Genomic DNA, 20,773 nt, shown 5'->3' on the forward strand with positions numbered 1-20,773 from the left:
GACTTCATGTTCGTTCCTCCTCGCTATTTCTTGGATGGACGGGCTGATTTAAAGATGAAAATTTGCATCCGCATGCAAGGAGACGAACAAGAAAAGAAAACATGATGAAAAGAACAATAGTAGTATTTGTGTTTTTTTTTATAAGTATCTTCTTCACTGTTGGACTTGCTCGGAATTTAGCAGCTATATTGGACTCAGTTTTAGTTTCATTGAGCTTTCATTGCGCCGTCAGGTGAATGGTGAGAACATCAACTTTGTAAAGGATCAAACAAAAGTAAACACAACAACTTGAAAGAATTATCCAAGAAAAGCAAGAGGCCCTGAAGCAAAAGATGTCTTGGGCCTCTGCTGTGGCTCTGTTGTAGTGGTTGCAGAGGTTGAGAAAAACATTTTGTCTACTTGTCAAAATTCTTAAATCTTTTTGTTATTCGTTTTGCTTATCGACTAAAAGCTTATTTGTTAGTTATATTTTGATTGACTCCTATAACTCGGTCCTATTTTAATTTAACCACTTTCTTGTTTGTTGTTGATACTCAACTCGCTTCAAAAGAATCATTTTATTTAATTGCTAGAATTAGGTGAAAAGTAAAGTGATTTTAAAGAAATGGCAGAATCGTTAATATGAGGTCAACGGCTCAAGTCTACTGAGAGATCCGACCATAAAAGAGGAGCCAAAGGTAATCGAATCGGTCATTTCAATAGCCATGTGGAACGCCGAGCAAGTCATCAGCGGAGGAGCGTCGAGCAGCAGCTACTCCGTTTTTGGAGAAGAGACGGACACTGAAGCGGGTGATGATGAGGTTACAGTAACGGAGGAGGTACGATCCGGAACGCTGTTCGAACTGGATCTTCTTGATTGTCCCGTTTGCTGTCACGCACTGACAAGACCTGTTTTTCAGGTCTCGGTTCTTGTTACCTTCTTTGTTGTCTGATCCTCTTTATTACTCGTTAAATCGCATCTTAGGTTTAAAAATCCATGATCTTTTTTCATTAGGAAGATGTTTTTTTTTTTTTTTTTAATTTGACTTTTTTATCTCGAACCACCTATAGAAAAACCCAGACTGCAGCCCATGGATGGATCCTATTTTTTGGTAACTGCTGATGTATTTAATGGAGTAGGCCACCACCATGTTGTTACATTAGGAAGATTGTCAATAGGATGAAATGAAGCTTTTTTAACACATCACTGAAAGCATAGATATCATGTTTTTTTTGGTAAAATAACTCTTACAACTTTGGTAATGATAAGAACTCTCTCTGTGGCTTTTTTCGTGATCTCAGTGTGACATGTGGTTTATCTTTAAATGCATTGTTTTTGCATTAGGGAGATGTTAATCGGATTAAAGGAATCCTCTTTTATTACAGAACATCTTTTTTTTTCTTTTTTTTTTTTTTATTAGAGAACATCACTACAACAGTACAACGTATCATATAATCCGCAAAGACACTTCTTTTTTTGTCATTTCGATCGAATAGCAAATGAGTCCCTTCAATATTTATATCTTGGAAGAGTCATAATGTATTGACTGCACTTTGCCAAAAACATATGAATTACCACTTTTTTTTTTCTTTTATGAATTACCACTTTGGATTTATATAAGTTTGCTTTTAGTTTCTTGATTCTGTAATCTGATTATTACTAGTTCTCTCTGTGGCTTTTTTTACAATCTCAGTGTGACAACGGACACATAGCTTGTTCTTCTTGCTGTACGAACCTGAGGAGCAAATGCCCTTCCTGCACTTTGCCCATTGGTGTGTATCGAAACAGAATGATGGAGAGAGTTGTGGAAGCAGTCATTGTCCCATGCCCTAACGCGAAACATGGCTGCACCGAGATGTTCTCTTATGGCAAAGAGTTAGTCCATGAGAAAGAATGCAGTTTCGCTCTATGCTACTGTCCTAGACGAGGCTGCAACTACGCCGGACTCTGCAAGGATCTCTACCGTCACTACTATAACTGCAGCAGCGCACGGGAATATTTCAGGTGTGGCTATAATGTGCAGGCATGGATGCACATCCGTGATAAGATTTTAGTTCTTCAGGAAGGTAGAGAGGGTCCATTGGTTGCGATTCAGTGCTTCGAGGAGGAACAAGGAGTGTATGTGACTGTCAACTGTATAGCGCCTTGTGTTCCTGGAGTCTCGGAATTCTCCTTTCAACTCTCTTACTCGTCGTACGGCGGAGCTGATAAAACCATGTCGTTTGGATTGGGTGAGATGAATAGGATTCAGAAAGTGTGCTTCCAAACTCCTGACAAGGACTTCATGTTTGTTCCTCACTATTTCTTGGCTGGACGGACTAGTTTGAAGATGAATATTTGCGTCCGCCGACGAGGAGGAGAAGAAGAAGAAGAGAACACATGATGAGGAGACTGATGTTGTTGACAAAGTTCTCAGGTCAACTCGCTAGAGAAGGCTTATCTTCAAAAATATCAACACTAAGGTTTTTATCAAAGTTGGTATCTGATTTTGTTAAATGTTTTCATTTTGATAGGAGAAGATAAAGAGGAGGATGAGCAGGGAACGAGGAAGGAGTATGATTGTATGAAGTTTAATATGCTTTTGGATTGTGTATGAACTTAATGTATGAAGTTTAATATGCTTACGGATTTTGTAAAATTTATGAATTTATGTAGTGTTTAAAAAGAAAATTTATGTAATATGAATTTTAGTATGTTAAAGTATGCTTTTTATTTGGTCATGCGGACAGCTCACTTGATATTGTATGATTTGGATTTTGATCAATAATATCTAAAAAAATTGATTGTCGATTTGGACTTGGACATCCCAATTGATCCCTAGTAGTATAGTGGTTGTGTTTATTATCCAAATATTTGCTTCATGGCCTTTAGCCAGTTTCTAGTCCTTTGCGCTGTGAGCGTAATGGAGTGAACCTCAATTTTTTGAAGGAGAAAACAAAAGTAAACACACTTGAAAGAACAATCCAAGAAAAGCAAGAAGCCCTGATACAAGTAACTAATTGAAAAAACATCAAGTAATGGAAAAACAAGTAGGCAAATCGTCATTAGTTGTTGAAAATGAGGAGTAGTAACTCTCCATCAACATGTGATGCCTCTGATTTTGATGTTGATCTCCAACCATAGTTGAAGATACATCACCAAACTTTACTTTGTGATGATCATCTTGATTTGCACCACCAATGTTTTCTTCAAAACCAATATCTTGGTACTCTTGGGACAGATTAACAAGAGCAGGACACTTCTCCTGGGCCAATATTGCAGTGGTGAGATCAATATTTGAGCCTATCTGGTTTGTGTATCCTCCAAGAAATGATGAATTTGATGATGACGTGTTTAGCAAAAACGACGAGATATCGTTGTTGTTGATGAACTTTGGAAGTTGAGATGGCTGTGTTTCTTGTGAGGCAAGCAAGAGGCTTCTTAGGTACTGTTGGTCTGCACACGGACCAGGACTGGCTGAGGAAGTGAAATCCATGTAAGAAAAGGGACTAGTACTTGTACATGTACTAGTCTTGGTAACTTCTTTCTCATCATAATAAGAAGAACGTGGTTTGGTCACATTCATATTTTTCCTGTAAAAGTTGAAGGAGGCACTATTTTCTGGAGAAATGTGGGATGTGTTTGATGATTTTTCGTAGGGTTCTGTATCGGTGCTTGCCTCTGTTGGTAAAGATGAAACAAAGGAGTGAGGGATAGCTTTAGGAGCCGTTGTGCTTGTTTTCCTAAATATTCTGCATATAGCCCATGAATCCTGAAAATCCACATATTAAAAATATTCATAACATTAGACTAATCAGTAATTAACTAAATAACTAAACAGTTGACAAAAATAGCTCTTTAAATATGACTTCTTGTGTGAGCAAAACAAAGTCTTAGACATTAGTAAATAACTTATATATAAGTCAATAAAATATTTAAGTGGTATCTTTTTGTTGAACAACTATACGTAAGAGCTTAATTTCTTAACCTGTAAGCACCTGTACATAGGCCACCATGTTATTTTAAAACGAGTCATTGATTTACCTTTTTTTCTCATTCTCCAAACACATTATACATGAACAGAACTCGTGCCTTTAAACGTCTATCTATATAAGCTGTATGTCCTAAATGGCAATCTATAATAACGTGAACAACATTTATAAAGATATTGCTTACGTTGGGAGATAGATGAGTATCCGAATGTGTTGATGAAGAAGGCAAGCGAAACTCATGCATCATCCAATCTGTCTTAACTCCTTTAGCAGCTCTTCCTTTGTAAAACACAAGTGACTTCCTCAGACCAATGCATTTGCTTCCGTCCGATGAGTATATCGGCCTGTCTGTTCCCGTGGCTTTCCAGAATCCAGCACTGGTCACTCGATTCGGCCTCGTGCTGTTCTTATACTTTCTATCTCTTGGACAGTAGAAGTACCATTCTTTCTCACCCGTCATTGCAAACTCTACGTTCATCAAACGCATATAGATACTTTTTTAGGGCTTTGAAAAGGAAAGGGAGATAATAGAAGTAACACTAAAGAGTATAGTTTATGGTAGATGCTTTAACAAAACACATTTGTTTTTTCACACATATGGAGATAAGTATATAAGTATGCCGGTTCCAGCAATAAGAAAAATAAAAGAAGAAGTAAAAGAGATTGTACTTGGAAGATCCCATGGGTCATATTTGTAGATGTCGAGCTGTGTGATGAGCTTGATGGAGAGCGGGCGATGCTCAACCTTCCGCCTTAGATAGAAACTCACTAGCTCTTCGTCCGTTGGATGAAACCTAAATCCAGGCAACAACACATCTTCCATTTTCTTAGCTTCTCCGTTGATCTCTCCGATATAGTATTAGTGAAAGTTCAAAAAGGTGTTTAAAGTCTCTTGAATAACTTCAAAAAAATGATTAAAACCGACCTGAAGAGATACTAGGTTAAAAGACTAATGAGAAAGTTTTTAACCCTAAATGGAAAAGAGAGAGAGAGAGAGAGAGAGAGAGAGAGCGCGAGTTGGTAAGAGTGAAGTTTCTTTGCTTAATTTGAACACAATATATGCTGCCTTGTGAGGGGTCTGACCCCGAAGGATCAGCCGCCTTTTCTGCTGATTTCCATTAAAAAAATTATATGGTGAGAGTTTGTTTGGAAGCAAAAGTGTAAGTCCGTGCATTTAGAAGCATCTCTAGACAAAATTGTATGGGGGTGTCTAGGGATATTCGTCATATTGTTTGGACTGATTTAAGTCTTTGTTTATCAATATTATCTGGTACTTGTAGTTGCATTTATTTCAACCCAGAAAAAGTTATACATATAAGTATATTTGAACCAAACCTGACAAAACATTCGCTTCATACCTCTAAATTTTTTGAAAAAATTTATACGCAAATAAACTTTCAAATTTGTAAAAGAAAAATTTAGACATACAAATTATTGAAACTTTACTAAATAGTCTACGATTTCCAAAATATCATGTCCGGCCCTGAGTATATAAATCTAAAATACATTCAAATCCAATCTAGTTTCCTTAAGTTAACTAGCTAGACTGTCGTCTAGTCTGTTATGGTTTTACGCAATTATAAGTTTTCCGCTGACGTAATTGTTATTTGTATCTACTACTTTTATTGACGTAATGAGTATCTTGATTTTATGATGAAATGTGTATCTAATTTTAATACACAGCGTCTACGTGACATGCGTTGTGTACGTATGTGTTTCTTACCAAGGTCGTCTCAAACTACCCAAGACTTTGGGTACGTTTATAAATCAATGCATTTTCTATATTTTGTATGTAGCTTGTTGTGCATCGTTTTTAGATATGTCAAAGACACGGAACCAGAGGGTCAACTAGCTAGAACTCAAATTAAGAAATACGTCAATGCCGCCTGTGTTTGAAGTGTGCAACAACTAGCAACTAGCAAGGATCGAAGCCAACCAATAGATTCTCCTTTAGAATAAGATCATTAATCCAATAAATTAAGCTTCTAATGTTATATGATTAAAGTTTAAAATGTATAGATAATAGAATGGTTAATATTCCAAAATCTGAAAATCTCTGTCTATTCTATTCCCGCTAACAGCTTCTAATCCCACTGGTTTCTGTCAGGAATTGACAAAAGAAAATTTTTGATTTTAAAGACAAAGCCAACGTGTGATTAACTATGCAATGTTTACAATTTTACCCTTCTTGTTTTGGTCATTTTCATAAATTTATTTTCGAAATCTCATATGAAAACTTTCGTGGAGAAGAAAAACGAAAACCTTTTAGGTTTTATATATGTTGTACCACTTTGAACGAGATGGCTGTTAAGGTTTACGAATTACGGTTGTCATGCTTAAAACAAATTTCACATTACATAGCTCATTTGGACTTGGGTGTTGGAGAATTTCCAGAAGTACAAACCTATTTTTGATCTTCTGAAGACCATTGTTGTGACAAGTAGGTCCGGCCCTGTAAAAATTGTTATGACAAGCATGTCTAGCTCTGTAAATCTAAGTTGGAAGCAAAAGACAACTAATGAACCTATCTAGTAATCTGAATAACAAAGAGTTTTTCTTAAACCCTACACCACATTCAGTATGAACTATTCTCTTGCAGATAGATGACCAACTAATCCAATGAATATTTTACCCGAAAATTGGCCAAAATGAATAATGTTTAGGAGCATGGAAGCATGTGCTTATATCCTATCCAGAGTTAGGCTTGGTGTCAGGAGATGATATGTATTCAGAATATAGTCAAAAGTACAAGAAGATGCATGGTTCACTTTCTAGTATATAAATCAACTTTTTTTTTTGCTAAGCATGTAATTTACGAAAATGAAATATGCTTAGCAAAAGGGAGGTGGTTAATTTATCTACGAAAAGGAGAACCACAAATTTTCTTGTACTTTTGATACATCAACTACCTTAAAGAAAACGAACGTTATGTAGAAAATCCCAAAAGTTCAATCCCGAACATACACTGTATGGTTTTTTTTTTTTAAATACACTGTATGCTTATATGTGCCTAAATTACGTTGGCTATGTTCAATTACTTTCACATTAAACAAATCTCCGTCGTAAATAGAGGCTTCATAAACAGATTGAAGTCAGACTTGGTGAAAACAAGTACGGTAAAAAATAACAAATTAACATAAGGGCGCGTGGCAAAAGTCAAATCTGCTCTAGTTTCATTTTTTCCTCATTTGTGTGGGTTTTGACAAAATATCGAATACCAAAATATCGAATTTATCAACTGTATCTTGCTTTTAGTAAAATCTGGTTGAGGTTTAAAATTTTGCAAAAACCATTGCTTTCTTTAATAGTTTTTCGTTACAAGTACCATCAAATTTATCAATTAGTTACTGCACCGTCATATAGTAATTAATACTACGTACTAGCTGAAAAATTTAGTGAAAGTGGCTAGACAAATGGAATCATATGAAAGTGATGTTAATTACCTTAACCACTAAACTGGTATATGCTTTTTATATGACGTTACCAAATGATGATGTCCAACAAAAAGTACTAACATTTTGACATAATAGAAGTATCATTTTCATCATCTTCAACACACATTATTTAATTTATTCTGATCCCTTATAGCTAATATTTTATTTTGCTACCGACTCTAAACCAGATCGAATTATAGGATATTATCTAGGAAAGCATCAAATTCAATGAGATCGTAAAAAGCCAAGTTTTGTTTCCTCGGTTAATACCCATTTTGTCTCTTCCAATTTAGGTGTTGACTCAAATTGTCTTTACTTCCCAAACGTGTGTACTTGATTTTAGAGCTCTATGTTCCAACTTTTAATTACTTTTAATCAGTTATGTAATAAGATAATGTGAAAATCTTATGAGTCAAACTTGAAAGTATGCAAGCCCAAGCACCCATACCTCTGTCTTCGCAAACATAATGTACAAGTATTAATAATGTCTCTTAAGCATCCTTGGTTTTTGTCTTTCCAAAAAAAAGATTTATATTTCACATGAGTCGAGTCCATTTCCACAACTTTTTTTCTTTCTACAACTTCCATGTTTTAATAATATATCATTAGAGTTTCACGTGGTAAATGCTGCTCCATCTTAAAATTTTGAATGTTAAAAAAGTCAGTAGAATTTAACCCGTCTGGTTCTGGTTTAATCCGTCTAATCCTAACTAAATCTTTCATATTTCTAGTTCAATATTTATAATGGAGGTGAGCGTTCGGGTTCCGTTCAAGTCCATTTGATTTCGGAGTTTTGGAGTTAGAAATTAAAACTTTATTTGGATATTATAAATTTTGGTTCGAATTTGAATCAGCTCTTAGATCATTGTGGATACGGTTCGAATTCTAATACCAGTTTAAATTATGTATTTAAAAAAAAACTAAATATAATTTAAAATCTATAAAATTTGTAAAGAAAAATAATATACAACATATATTTGAAAAATGTATGACTAAATACCTAAAATTAATAAGAAATTGTTCGGTTTTTAAATGTTTTCGAAACTGCAACAAGATTCTAGGGTCGAGTCCAAGTTCGGTCTACTTGTCGTATTTGGGTCCTCACTTTTATAAACTAAATTTAGTCCATATATTTCGAAATGTTATTTAGTCTAATCGCAAAATTATAAAATAATTTTTCAAAGGGATCAAAAATTCAAATTTAATAGCACACAAATTAAAAGTATATATTTCTACATGTTATAAACAAAATATCATTAACTACAATCCAACCGACAATAAAGCAAATTACAAAATAATAAGTTTTAGCATAAAAAGTTAATAAAATTTTATATTAAAAACTGAAACAAAATAAAATCAATTCTAACTTAAGAGTCCACCACAACGTTCATACTTTTTCTTCTTTGGTGTCGACAATCTTCTGAATCTGAATGAAAAACATACAAACAAGTATATGATCTTCTGATTTTCCTTTATTATAAAACATACTTTTGGTAAGCTTGGTTTTTAAACTGTATTTTATGCAGTAAACAAAGTGGCTCAGGTTGTAAACACATATTTTCTTTTGAATCAATTTAATCAGTGAAAGTTGGGCTTGTAGTTCAGAGAATCAATACTAAAAATATTTAGAAAATAGATCAGTCTTTCAAGAGTTACATTGTAGATAAATAAAAATAAGTTTGTTGTACAAAACTCATAATACATTGAAAGAACAGAGTAACAACTCAATAATCTATATACAAATCTATAAGTCCATCTAATCCCATCGTGAGATTAAAAAGAAAAGGGCAAAATGCAAACCGGTTCTGTTTCTGGTTTAAGAACTACCAAAGCATCCATCCATTATCCAACGTCAAAACAGATACAGAACATTACTCAAAAACCCCAAACCCAAGAAACTCAATCATCTTTAAACTCTTTCGTAGGACGTGCTTCAAAGCCTCCATCTTCTCTTTTCTCAAGAGAGTAAGGCATGTAAGTCCCAAGAATCCGATCCCACATGGAAAAGAAAGGCTGGGAGAAATTGTACTTGCTTCCATAGAGCTGATGATGCACATCGTGGTAAGCCGAGTTGTTCTTGAACACCATATGAAACAAGTTCCCAGGAAGGCAGAGACCGCAGTGGTCGTCCACGGTCTTGATCGTGGCGAAAGAGAAGAAGAAGATGGAAGTTCTTGGCGACATACCAGAGATCAAGAAAGACAAGGCGCCACCAACTGTGTCCAAGATAAGGCCTTCCACTGGATGGTTGTATAAAGCTCCATAGGCATAAGGGACGATGAGACGGTGGTGCTGAGAGTGGATGTGTTTGTATAAGAACTTGTTGTGATGCATGTAACGATGCATAAAGTATTGCCATGTGTCGAGGACTATCATGGCTACCATAAACTGTCTGATTAAGACCAGAAGAGAAAACTCTTGTGCTTTGTCTGCTTCTGCATCACTTCCTGTGACCTGTGTAGACAATGGAAAAAGCATATTTATAGCGAAAAACCATTACAAACATAAAAAAAAAAAAAAAAGCTCCATGGGATTGATGAATCAATCTATCAGAGACATCCAAATTAAATAAATATATATTTACCAAAGACATGTCTAGCAAATCATACAGTACAAGCACTCATGATAAAACAAAGACAAACTAAAAATCAGGCTTCTCCTCTAATGCTTTAACTATCTTTAACTAAAATGACCAATCTGATTCACTGGTCATGAAAGCTAAGCTAGAGAGCTAATCAACTCCTAGGAAGATAAAAAGGATGCTACAAACTAGCTTTCAGATGAAAAGGCACTTTCTTCTAGCTTCTTAGCTTTAGATTCATTCATATAGAGGCAAAAAAAATGCAAACTTTGCAGCCAAAACCAGATCATTAACGCTACAAAACTACAAAAAAGATTCAAACTTTTGCGTTTTAATCCAATCCTAATCCCATTTCGTTACCAATTAACACTAAACTTATATTCACAAAGCAAAAGAAAAAGTTCGAAAGGTGGAAACTTTACAGTGAACAAGATGATAGCGACGACAGCTTGGACGAGCTGCTGAAGAAGAACGCCTTTCACGACGGATGATTTGGAGACGAGATTCTTCTCTTCTTCCTCCGCCTTGGAGTGCAATCTGTAGCTCTCCAGAGAGGATAGCGCCACGTAGATCCCAGAGTAGAGCCAGTAAACAACAATCGGAGCTACGGTGCCGAGCAACTCGTCGGAAACAGAGAAACCCATCATCATCCCTAATCGCGTTCTATCTCAGCTTCAGATCCTTCCTTCATCCAGGGGAAATGATTGAGGAGGATATATAGCACAAAAGGAAAGATTCGTACGAATCAAACCGAGAAACCTTCCCAAAAAGGTTTGATTTTTAATTTAAGAAGAAAAAACGTCTGCGATTTGCGTCTGCGTTTGCGTTTGAAAAATCAACGGAGGAAACAAATGATGGATAGAATAAAAAACAACAGTCCGCATTTTTTTTTTAAGTTGATTTATTATGATCTTACAATTATGATATAGAAAAAATTACATAGACGATTCGACAATCGACAATATTACATGTCTTATGAAAACTTACGTCTAACTGCAGTATCTGAGTCGTTCTATTAAGATCCACGCCTAACCAAATTTACTTGCACCATGTTGAAGATCTTGGTGTTCTGTTGACGATAAATTTGGTTGAATTGTACTCAATTAAAATAAAAGTAAAATATCTTCTGCGATAGATCTACACTGAGTTTGCTTACGTGGCGGAATCCCAACCGGTTAAAAACTATTGTGGGACGGACTACTTCTGACGTTTGATTCTGTAACAAATATCTCGTCGGCATGATGTCGTCCGCCAAACGGCGCCGTATGAGTTCGAAGTTAGTTTGAAAATTTGTACAATGTTGCAGATTCAAAGTAACTTGACCTTGCCTAAGAACTAACACACTTCTGCACGATTTGATTTCAGAATTGGTGCAATTACTGGAAGAGATCCAAAGAAGAACACACGGAGGCTTAAGAATTCTAAATATCAATCAAGTCGACATTGATAAGAGGAATCATATATATCAACAAGATCACTGAGATACAAAAAGAAAGGAATAAGACACACTCTAATGTCTCTCATGCTCTTTCTACTACTATGCTTCTATATTTCTGTTCTTTCTGTTAACCAACAATCCTTGTGGGAGAAACAATTAAGGACGTCACTCCATTCCATGCCAAGTTAATGGTAAGCGGTACATGTTGTTCGAAGTAGTTAAAGAGTTGCGGAATATAGATAGGGATATTATACTTGTGGAGTTTCTGTGTACCACAAACTACAAAGGTAAGTTTCCTTTGTAAAACCAAATGCATGTATGGAAAGTAGAGAATTCGAATGTTGACTAAAAAATGCAAGACATATGTAGCATTTTCTGATAGCCCTAGAGTAGTGCTTACATAATGGGAGAGTAATTGGTAGCAGAAACGACTTTAAATTCTATCTCAACGTTCACCGCGTGTTCCTTGTTGTCCAAGTAAGTCTTTCGAAGTTCAGCTAAGGACATAAACTTATTCCAACCCCAACTAGCATTTTGTACTTCGAACCAGACGTTCACTGCGAGTAAATAAATATCTCAGTATATATCTAGCTAGTAACAAGAAAATAGAACAAAAATATTGTAATAATGTTTCAGAAGATATACTCTGGAGTTGGATGTGATTGGATCCAAGTGGGTCTAGAACTCGTAAGTTTGCTTGCACAAAAATCTTCTCATCTTCTTTTAGTGTATCACTAGCAGCCATTTCCAGATAAATGGATAACCATTTACCATCTGCTATAGTGTCGCCCTTGGGATACAGCCTTAGAACCCTACATTACATTAATTATTATGAACATGTTAACATTCATACGCACACGACACAATGTATGTGTGTATAAATACATACTTTTAGACCAATATTATATATATATATATATATACTCACCATTTTCTCCCTCCCATTGAAAAAATATCTGATGTCAAACTATTCACGTTCAAGTCAGAAAATTTCCTGACAGCCCAAGAGAACTTGGGCTTCGAGAGTTTCTCGTCAAAAGACAGGATTTCCCAGTTGGTGAGGGGAGATGCAACAATGACATCAACACCAAACTCACAATGACCTCCCTCAAAGATGTATCCATTTTTGAGGTCATTGAATGTATCCAATGGAAGAAATTGCTGCAATCCCCACACCGTTTTAAGGGCATTGAACCGCCTTACTTCTAGATCTAAGAATATAAAAGTTATTGCTAACTGAAATACAAATGTGGGGAGGGAGAAAGATAGAGCATAGTCAGAAGTAGCTGACCTTGAATAGTAAAGTACTTGTTTTCTTTTTTGTTGTAGACAAAGAAACGGAGTTCCGCAAAAACCTCTGTTGTTATTTTGCTGTCTATTTCCACGTACATGGAAATAAATCCACTCCCATCATCCTTTTCGTTCCCTTTTGGGTAGACGATCAGTCTCCTGATTTGTATGTATTAAACAACGATATTGCATCAGCTAGACAAGATAATATACTTTTAACACAAGATAAGATACTTCTTGTCAAAAAAAAAACAACCTAATTATTTGATTATTCTAATGATGAAAAGTGACGAATGCATAACGCTAGATAACGTGAGTATACATAACAATATAACATCGCATACCAATTATATCCACCAGAGGAGAAAGGACGAGATTGGTATTTATCATCAGAGACCGTCGTCGACTTCTCAAGTTGTGAGAAGTTGTGAACCTTGAGGGAATACGAAGAAGGAGGATGCTCTCTCCAGTTCTTCACAATTGTAGATGCTAATGCTGAGCTTGAACCCATTCTACCCTAACTATAGAAATCAAGTAACTCGATCACAAATTATTAAAACTATCAAATAAGAATAATTCCCTTATTATCTTATAAGGAAATCTCTCAAAACTTGAAGCTCTCTTAATCACTCATAAAACTCATAAGTTAGGTTACACATTAGAATCTCCTTATATATAGTTTTTATAAACTCCTAAACTCATTAGGCAACATATATTTAGATAACTCTTAAATATCCTAAATTTTCCTTTTTCTTTAAACCATCTCTGGGTTGAAATACTGTGATACTTGAGAACTTTCGCTAGATAACTTAGATGAGGAGATGTCATCTTATCTAACTATGCATAAACATATCATGATAAGATCATATGATTAAAAAAAAATATAATCTCAAGTTAAAAAGTTGCTTCGAAACGACGACGTTTCACTCTTAGGATGTAGTATTTATTTATAGAACTCCCTTTTCAAAACCAATTACGAACCGGAAATTCATTGCACTGGGAAAAAACGACTTCCTTTGGTTATTTTCTCCGAAGCGTTGGAATGACGCGCGCCCAGCGTTAAAACAAAGCTCGCGTCAAAGTGAAGCTGCTTTCGATTGATACACCAAACAAGTATTTAAACTTCCTGTCTGATTCGATTCCTCCTCCTACTACAACTCTTTCCTCTTAATACTTTTGCCATTCAAATCAATCGGTACCCGAATCTTCTCTTCTTTAATGTTTTAATCCAGAGTTTACGGGTTTAGACATAGTTGTAGTTTTTAGGTTGCTATAAGCTCTGTTTTTATTAGATTGTAATGTTTCTAAAAAGTAGTTTTGTGTTTTTTTTTAATGTAGCGTGAAACATGTCTAATGAGTTGTGTCCGGAGAGGCCTTTGTTTGGCGGCGCAATCTCCAGTGCCTTCCCTCAAAGATTCCAGGTCTTTTTTTCAATTTAATCATTCTTGTTAAGCTGCTAATTTGGTGTTGTATTAGTAACGGTTTCATGATTGGATCAGGATGCGAGTAATATCCGACAAGTTCCAGATCATCAGGTTTTTAACTAAGACCCCTCTTTCTCTATCAAGTAAAATTGTTTCTAAGATTGTATAGATGAAGAGTTTGTAATTGTTTGGTTATCTGCAGGAAGTGTTTGTGGATCCTTCAAGGGATGAGAGTTTGATTTTTGAGCTTTTGGATTTCAAGCCTGACGTTGGGGACATTGGCAGTGCTTCTTGGTTCCTTCATGATCTTGCTCGTGAGCAAGATGCCCAAGGTTTCAAGGTAACCAATCGATTTCACTTCGAAAGTTTCAACCTTTTTACTTCTTTGTTAGTTTCCAGATTTCAAGGACTGAACATGAATAGAATAAAAAGTTTGAGCCTTTTTAGTGATTTGAGAGTGTAGTAGTGCATCACAAACTCAAGTAGATAATTGGTTAAGCATCAATGATTCTCTTTTGTCCTGACTTTATGTAGCTTTGTAATTTCAGTTGATTGAGCAATCACATGTCATTGATGTGCCTGGATTGTCTTATAGAAACATCCCTGCCATTGCCACAACTGCTATTGGAGAGATGGTAACTTCATTCACTCACTCGCCTTTTGTTACCTCTTTGTTTGTTTTTTTTTGTCTAACAACAATGATTTGCAGGCTATATCCAAAGGAAGACAGGGAAGAGAGGCACAAAACCTATTGAAGGTAACTCAGTTTCTCCTTGTTCTGTCCTTATGAAGGTGGGTCCTTTCTTTTCAACTGTTCTAATAATATTATTATGATCTCTTTCTGGCAGGTTTATGTGGCGAATATTCGTCTTAAGGGAGTTGAAACAGATGTCTTAGTGACTGCGTATGAACCTATTCTCATCAAGTAAGTCCCCACCTACGTTAGCCTTGTTGTTCGACATTGTCTTTGGGCCTGATCATGTGTGTTTGTATATTGTGCAGCCCGTTGAGTGAAAGTGCGAATGCAGTAGGATCTGGTTTAGCTGTACCAGCTTCACAATCTGGAATAATGCCAATGTGTGATGTCATTAAACAATCACTCTCTACCTTCAAAGTCAATGACTGGAGTCTTTTTGGTTCCTCTGCTTAAATCTATATTTGTATGCGTCATCAGCAAGACGAAGCAAATGCAAAGCTGCCATTTTGTGTTTTTTTTTTAACTTATTTTGGAGTTATCCAAACTAGTCGATTGAGAGACCTAGTTATTATCTTTAAGCATTGTTCTTTAGCTTCTGAGTAATGAGTTTATTATCACACCCCTTGAATTCAATATAGATGAATCCATTTGTTTCTTATATTGTCGTTTTTTAAAAGTATTTTAACATTTCTATATAATTTTTATATTTGTCAGTTACTAAATAACCAATTAAAATTTTGATGTTTGTGTGATTAGTTGAATTATATTTAATTTCTATATTAGATGATATTTTTTTAAAGAAGAATATTTTTTTTAATCTCTAATTGTTCTTCGGATATTTGTAGAGATGGAATGAAAATAGGGAACCAACGACATTGCATTCAAATCTCTAAATTGATATTGATATTTTTTTAATCTCTAATCTCTAATTTTTTTTAACTATGTTTTAGTCGATGTCACCAACGACATTGCATTCAAAATCTCATGATCTTTTTTTATAGGGCTTTGGACAAACTATTTGTGATTTCTAAAATGTGCACCATCACTTGCAAAAAGAACACAAAATCAAAGCTATTGATGTATCCAAGAAGATCATGTGCTTGTCGTCTTTTCGAGTCATCGCAGCCATCTTTCTGAACACATTCATGCACCTTGACAATAAAAAAAAACACTCAACCACACAAAGCAAAGTTCTATAGTGAGAACCCTAATGAATCACCTATGGCCTTTGAATAGAAATTTCTTTATTCATCCCTTTTCTAGTTTTACTTTCACCATCACTAACTTTTTTCTCAATGATTTCTTTGTGATTCTCGGATCATATTTTTCCTTTTGCAAGAAGCTCCCACCACATTTAACAACAGAGAAATCATATAAAAAAAAGTCTCCAACATCAAAATGTTTTTCGCAACTGCAACAACAAATAGCTGAAGTTGATGAGCAAAACAATGGACATAATATGCTGATGCATTCTCCTTTGAGATCAATGACCTTAACCCATTAAACTCACCCTTCATGTTACTTGCCCCATCATAACCTTGTCCTCTAACTTTTGTAATGCTTAAACCATGTTTGGCAAACAAAGAATCAATAGCAGATTTCAAAGATGATGAAGATGCCTCAGTCACATGAGTAAGACTAATGAATCTCTCTTTAACTATCCCATTCTTGTCAACAAACCGAAGCACCACTGCCATTTGTTCTTTATAAGAAAATCAGCTGACTCATCCACCAACAAACCGGAAAAAAATCATGATCAATTTCTTCAATAATACTTTTAACTAACTCCTCTGAAAAACAGTGCACAATATCTTTTTGAATTATTGGAGAAGTCAATTGCTTGTTTCCAGAAGCGTTTCTTAAAACAACCTTACTCACAACATCATTATGATCAGCCGTATATTTCAAGAGCTCAAAAAAATTACCGTTATTAGCCGTTTCTTCTTTCTCCTCATGACCACGGAAAGGTAATCTTTGACGCAACAAGAATCTAGAAACATCAATGGAGGCATTTAACTGAATTCGATACTCATTCTTCATGACATCACCTTGTTTATGCAAAGCATCTTTGTTAGACTAACTTTGTCTCATCAAGTTTTCACATTTCATTACTGCATTGTTGTAAAAGTTGTTAACACTTCCGACGTGTTCTGAAAGTTTTTTAAACTTATTCCAGCCAGAGAAACCATCAACAGTCCATGCATCATTTCTGCCTCCTTTACCAGACATTATCCCGGAACAAGTAACAATTTAGACAAAAAGCTGCATCTTTCTTCACAGTATATTCTAAGCAGCTTGGATACTGATCAAACCACGCAGAATTAAATCGCCTTAATATGCTTCCGACCATTGATTGTTTAAAAATATGACCACGAAGTTGACAAGGACCTATAATCAAATATTTTCGGATTACCTCGTTTCTTTGATTCACATGATATTCTGATATTCTTTTTCGATCAGTTGGATTCCATGGTAAATCGTCTAAATCAGCCAAATCATTTTGAGAAGAAGATGAAGCTTTTCTTTTCAAACCGTTCAAAAATTTCTCCATAACTATGTCTGCAACAAAAAAAAAATTTAACAACTCTGTTTAAATATATATAACAGAAAAATAAATTTGACAATTTCACAAGTTTTAACACGTTAAAATTTAGCAAATTATGTATGAAGAATATTGCGTTAAAATAATATTCAAAGCTCTAGACACACATAAGTAATCTCCAATTCTCGAAGGAGAAGAAAAAGACTGTTGCTCTTGACCAAAAAAAAAGAAAGACTGTTACCAAAATAATATGGAACTAGATAGAATCACTAAACATATTAAATATAAACTTACATGTTACGGATGGAAATTTAGAGAAAAAATCGGTGTGATTTTTGATAAGTTGCTCTGTTACAGAAGATGACGAAAATTTTGGAGGTGAGACATTCTCAATTCCGTTTAAAGGTTGTTTGGGCTTTAGTTACATTTGATTTAATTATTTACTTAAACATGTTTTCTTTTTCTTTCTTTTGATCAACAAGTTAAGCATGTTTTTTATTTTCCAATTTTGTGTCAAATAAATATTAATTATCTATGTTGGACAATTAGTGGACTTTTAATATTTTATCCATATAAAAGGAGTGGGCTTTCGTTAATAGAGGTGACAGTTATCAAATTTAAAGGGATTCAGATTTATAAAAATACATAACCATAAACTATTTATTTTTAATTAATGGTGTGTCAAATGACACCCCATTGGTCCATGTACATCCGCCTCTGACTATACGTGCGTCTTTTCTCACTGTGAAGATTTGTTTCTATACAAAATGTGTAAGAAAAATCCAAACATTGTTAGAACTCTCTCGAATAGAAAAAAGGCAAATAATAGAGAGAAAGTCAAGACGAAAAAAGTAGGATTCATCTTGGAATCCAAGAAACTATTTTAAATTTTGGTAACAGTGTTTTCTTTTTTCTTTTTGCTTTACCATTTGTTCTTACGACTGAAATCTGCTATTGGGTTTCCTATAATTACATAACTAGTGGCAAACAAAACTGAACTTTCCAGCAGACCTGTTAGCTTTGTGTTTCTATTTCATTAATACGTATATAGCAATTTTAACTTGTCCACAAAAAAAAAACTTATGAAAATCATCTGTATAAACTATTATTGAGTTACCCCATTGGGACCTAATAATGATATATAATAGGCATGCAATAAGGTTGGATTGAAGACAATAATGAATTTACAAATATGGCAAAGCTACGGCAATTTTTCTTGTAACATTCCTATCAACTACACTCAAAATAGCCTGTAACAAAGAGAAAAACTGGCAATAGCTATAATTCAATTTGTTGACCAAAAAGCTATAATTCAATTTTAACCAAAAATAAACAATGAAATAATTATAATTAAGTTAACCACTTTTGGCCATTAGGAAAACCACACGAAGAATCTTGTATCATGTCCTATCAGAGCCATCATAGGTTACTGCTAGAAAAAGGTACTACTATTGTTATTGTTTCAGTTTTTACTTAATTATCAAGTGACGTCTTGTCGGAAAATTGGGGTCGAACCAAGAAGTAGATCCCGAGGACCCTAGTCTAGTCTAGTCTAGACTGTCTAGTCTTTTTTTTTTTTTTTTTTTGAAACAAGACTGTCTAGTCTATATAGTGAATTAATAACAAACAAACTTAAGATTATTCAATAATTATTCATCACACCAGCTGTTGATTTTCCTTATATATATTGGGTTGAAATGCATTCCTATCGTTATTGGCCACGACAAGTAACATCGAGCCAAAATACAAACCTTAAACAGGCAAAAGCTGAACTTGTGCAAACTACATAATGATATGATTTTTAAATAAAATTAAAATTTAAGTAGAGTTGTAATTTTACATCTCTATACATTTTTATACTGGGCTATAGGCCCATGCATGTCTCTAATGCGGTCTGAAAGTGAGCATGTAGAGGTGGACAACAAAGAAAAGTGAACATGTGGAGATTATTATCAAAATGAATTCTTACCATTTCGTGTTCCATTATATGCAAAAGTAAACATAACTTACAAACTCTGATCAAAGCAAAATTATTAAAGGTTGTGCGATATTAAAAGGTTTTTTATTATTTTTTTAAATACTGTGGGTATTCTTTTGAGAAAGTGCTTTATTTTGGGTATTCTTATATTGTTGTAAATATTTTTGCATAAACAAACATATACAGCTAGATATTGGCCAAATTACTCTTGTTTAGTATATCTTAAAAATTTCAACATAAGGTGTTTCTGCAATGGTAAGAAAAAATCTCAATGAAATTCGTGATAGTGGAATTAATTTGTTTATTGGCATAAACTTGAATTTCTTCTTTTTCTTTCAAATGTATCAGAGAGTTATATATATTTCTGAAATTGTCTACCTTTCTCTACTGCTTCTTATTATCTGTTTTTTTCTTTCAAACAAATGAAGATTGAAGACTCAATGGTTTACTTTACGATGCATCAAATAGACTCCTTTTGCTATATCATAAATGTTGCGTACGTTTATGGATACGCATTCGGAACTTGTCTGATTGACTTTTCTTTCTTTTAACAGAATTGGAGATGCTGCGAAGGAGGAAGAGGATGACATCAGCCCTTATAGAGATCGGGAAACGAGAATACAGGCGTCGGAGAGTGACGTGGCGCTGTCAGCTTAGCAAACCCACCAACTCCGCCATGGACGTCTTTTTCAGTTTCCACTAAACTTGCCTCACGTACATTTCAGACTTTCGATATAAGTACCAAAAAGTCTCAACCGTATTATTAGCAATATATTTCAATTTACACATATATCTAATCTATTAAAAGTGAAGTACAAATAGGAAATACCCCTAACTTTTCCTAAAAAATTACAATCTCATGCCACAGAAATAATAAATATTAATTAACTATAAATCAATTAATACATTTATAACAAAATAATTGGATTATTCGCTTACCAAAAAAACTTCACGTGTACATATACACAATCCTTAACAATAATAATAAACCAATTGGTTTATAGATATGTATCTAAAATTATACAAACCTTCACGATTGGTTGGTTTATACCTATATGGCTATATCTAACATTTATTTCATGATCGAATGAAACCTGTGCGCTGAGAGAGTATAAACAAACTTATACGAACAATAACATCAACAAGTTTACAAAAAAAAAAAAAACAATAACATCAAAACCTTTGTTTGGTCACAATAAATATATAACTTATAAGTTAGTATCATGTTTTGTGTATGACAATAAAATACAATAAAAACGAACCGTTTCTGAAATGTTGTATAGTGTTACACACTCTTATACAAACAAAAATGTTTACTGCAATTTTTTTTATAGTTAGTATTAAAATTTATGACACGTTTGATTTTCTTTTACTATATTTAAATTGTAAGATAAAAAATCAGTTATTGAGATTCCTTAAAATAAGGTGACTACATTTA

General features: G+C 34.4%; 5 protein-coding genes across 7 annotated transcripts; 2 read left to right on the top strand and 3 right to left on the bottom strand.

Annotated features, from left to right (window-relative positions):
- The first annotated feature begins 459 nt into the window (after positions 1-459).
- LOC106372046 (E3 ubiquitin-protein ligase SINA-like 2) lies at positions 460-2,700 on the top strand. 2 transcript variants are annotated; one of them, XM_013812175.3, is made up of 3 exons: positions 460-818; positions 1,674-2,396; positions 2,494-2,700. In XM_013812175.3, the coding sequence occupies exons 1-2, from the start codon at positions 705-707 to the stop codon at positions 2,361-2,363; spliced, it is 804 nt and encodes a 267-aa protein (XP_013667629.2). In that variant the 5' UTR covers positions 460-704; the 3' UTR covers positions 2,364-2,396; positions 2,494-2,700. The 2 variants fall into 2 exon arrangements, with proteins under 2 accessions (XP_013667629.2, XP_013667628.2); XM_013812174.3 differs by having other exon boundaries at positions 477-899.
- Positions 2,701-2,890: 190 nt separating this feature from the next.
- LOC106369851 (protein FEZ-like) lies at positions 2,891-4,804 on the bottom strand (the record flags this gene model as incomplete). Its single annotated transcript, XM_013809955.3, has 3 exons — positions 2,891-3,731; positions 4,136-4,419; positions 4,621-4,804. Coding segments are annotated over 3 exons (1,209 nt in total), but the record flags the coding sequence as incomplete, so codon positions are not given.
- A 4,218-nt stretch (positions 4,805-9,022) lies between these two features.
- Positions 9,023-10,735, bottom strand: LOC106372048 (sphinganine C4-monooxygenase 1). The gene is made up of 2 exons (XM_013812178.2): positions 10,389-10,735; positions 9,023-9,839 (listed from the first exon to the last, which is right to left on the bottom strand). The coding sequence occupies exons 1-2, from the start codon at positions 10,614-10,616 to the stop codon at positions 9,285-9,287; spliced, it is 783 nt and encodes a 260-aa protein (XP_013667632.1). The 5' UTR covers positions 10,617-10,735; the 3' UTR covers positions 9,023-9,284.
- A 208-nt stretch (positions 10,736-10,943) lies between these two features.
- On the bottom strand, positions 10,944-13,495 carry LOC106372047. Its single transcript, XM_022689612.2, has 5 exons — positions 13,039-13,495; positions 12,696-12,853; positions 12,333-12,615; positions 12,050-12,216; positions 10,944-11,961 (listed from the first exon to the last, which is right to left on the bottom strand). Exons 1-5 carry the CDS (start codon positions 13,203-13,205, stop codon positions 11,801-11,803), a joined length of 936 nt encoding a protein of 311 aa, XP_022545333.1. The 5' UTR covers positions 13,206-13,495; the 3' UTR covers positions 10,944-11,800.
- A 179-nt stretch (positions 13,496-13,674) lies between these two features.
- On the top strand, positions 13,675-15,473 carry LOC106372051 (ran guanine nucleotide release factor). 2 transcript variants are annotated; one of them, XM_013812179.3, is made up of 8 exons: positions 13,675-13,889; positions 14,033-14,115; positions 14,194-14,229; positions 14,321-14,458; positions 14,667-14,753; positions 14,828-14,875; positions 14,967-15,043; positions 15,121-15,473. In XM_013812179.3, exons 2-8 carry the CDS (start codon positions 14,041-14,043, stop codon positions 15,266-15,268), a joined length of 609 nt encoding a protein of 202 aa, XP_013667633.1. In that variant the 5' UTR covers positions 13,675-13,889; positions 14,033-14,040; the 3' UTR covers positions 15,269-15,473. The 2 variants fall into 2 exon arrangements, with proteins under 2 accessions (XP_013667633.1, XP_013667634.1); XM_013812180.3 differs by having other exon boundaries at positions 13,676-13,807.
- Positions 15,474-20,773: the final 5,300 nt, after the last annotated feature.

Source organism: Brassica napus, chromosome A7, assembly GCF_020379485.1.
Source record: "Brassica napus cultivar Da-Ae chromosome A7, Da-Ae, whole genome shotgun sequence".
Classification (NCBI taxonomy): domain Eukaryota; kingdom Viridiplantae; phylum Streptophyta; class Magnoliopsida; order Brassicales; family Brassicaceae; genus Brassica; species Brassica napus.

Coding starts and splice junctions, on each gene's coding strand:
- LOC106372046 (XM_013812174.3), top strand. CDS start 705: ATGTGGAACGCCGAGCAAGTCATCAGCGGAGGAGCGTCGAGCAGCAGC. Junction 900..1,673: donor TGACAAGACCTGTTTTTCAG/GTCTCGGTTCTT, acceptor TTACAATCTCAG/TGTGACAACGGACACATAGC.
- LOC106372048 (XM_013812178.2), bottom strand. CDS start 10,616: ATGATGATGGGTTTCTCTGTTTCCGACGAGTTGCTCGGCACCGTAGCT. Junction 9,840..10,388: donor TCGCTATCATCTTGTTCACT/GTAAAGTTTCCA, acceptor TTGTCTACACAG/GTCACAGGAAGTGATGCAGA.
- LOC106372047 (XM_022689612.2), bottom strand. CDS start 13,205: ATGGGTTCAAGCTCAGCATTAGCATCTACAATTGTGAAGAACTGGAGA. Junction 12,616..12,695: donor CAAGTACTTTACTATTCAAG/GTCAGCTACTTC, acceptor TTATATTCTTAG/ATCTAGAAGTAAGGCGGTTC. Junction 12,217..12,332: donor TCAATGGGAGGGAGAAAATG/GTGAGTATATAT, acceptor AATGTAATGTAG/GGTTCTAAGGCTGTATCCCA.
- LOC106372051 (XM_013812179.3), top strand. CDS start 14,041: ATGTCTAATGAGTTGTGTCCGGAGAGGCCTTTGTTTGGCGGCGCAATC. Junction 14,459..14,666: donor AAGATGCCCAAGGTTTCAAG/GTAACCAATCGA, acceptor TTGTAATTTCAG/TTGATTGAGCAATCACATGT. Junction 14,876..14,966: donor AGGCACAAAACCTATTGAAG/GTAACTCAGTTT, acceptor TCTTTCTGGCAG/GTTTATGTGGCGAATATTCG.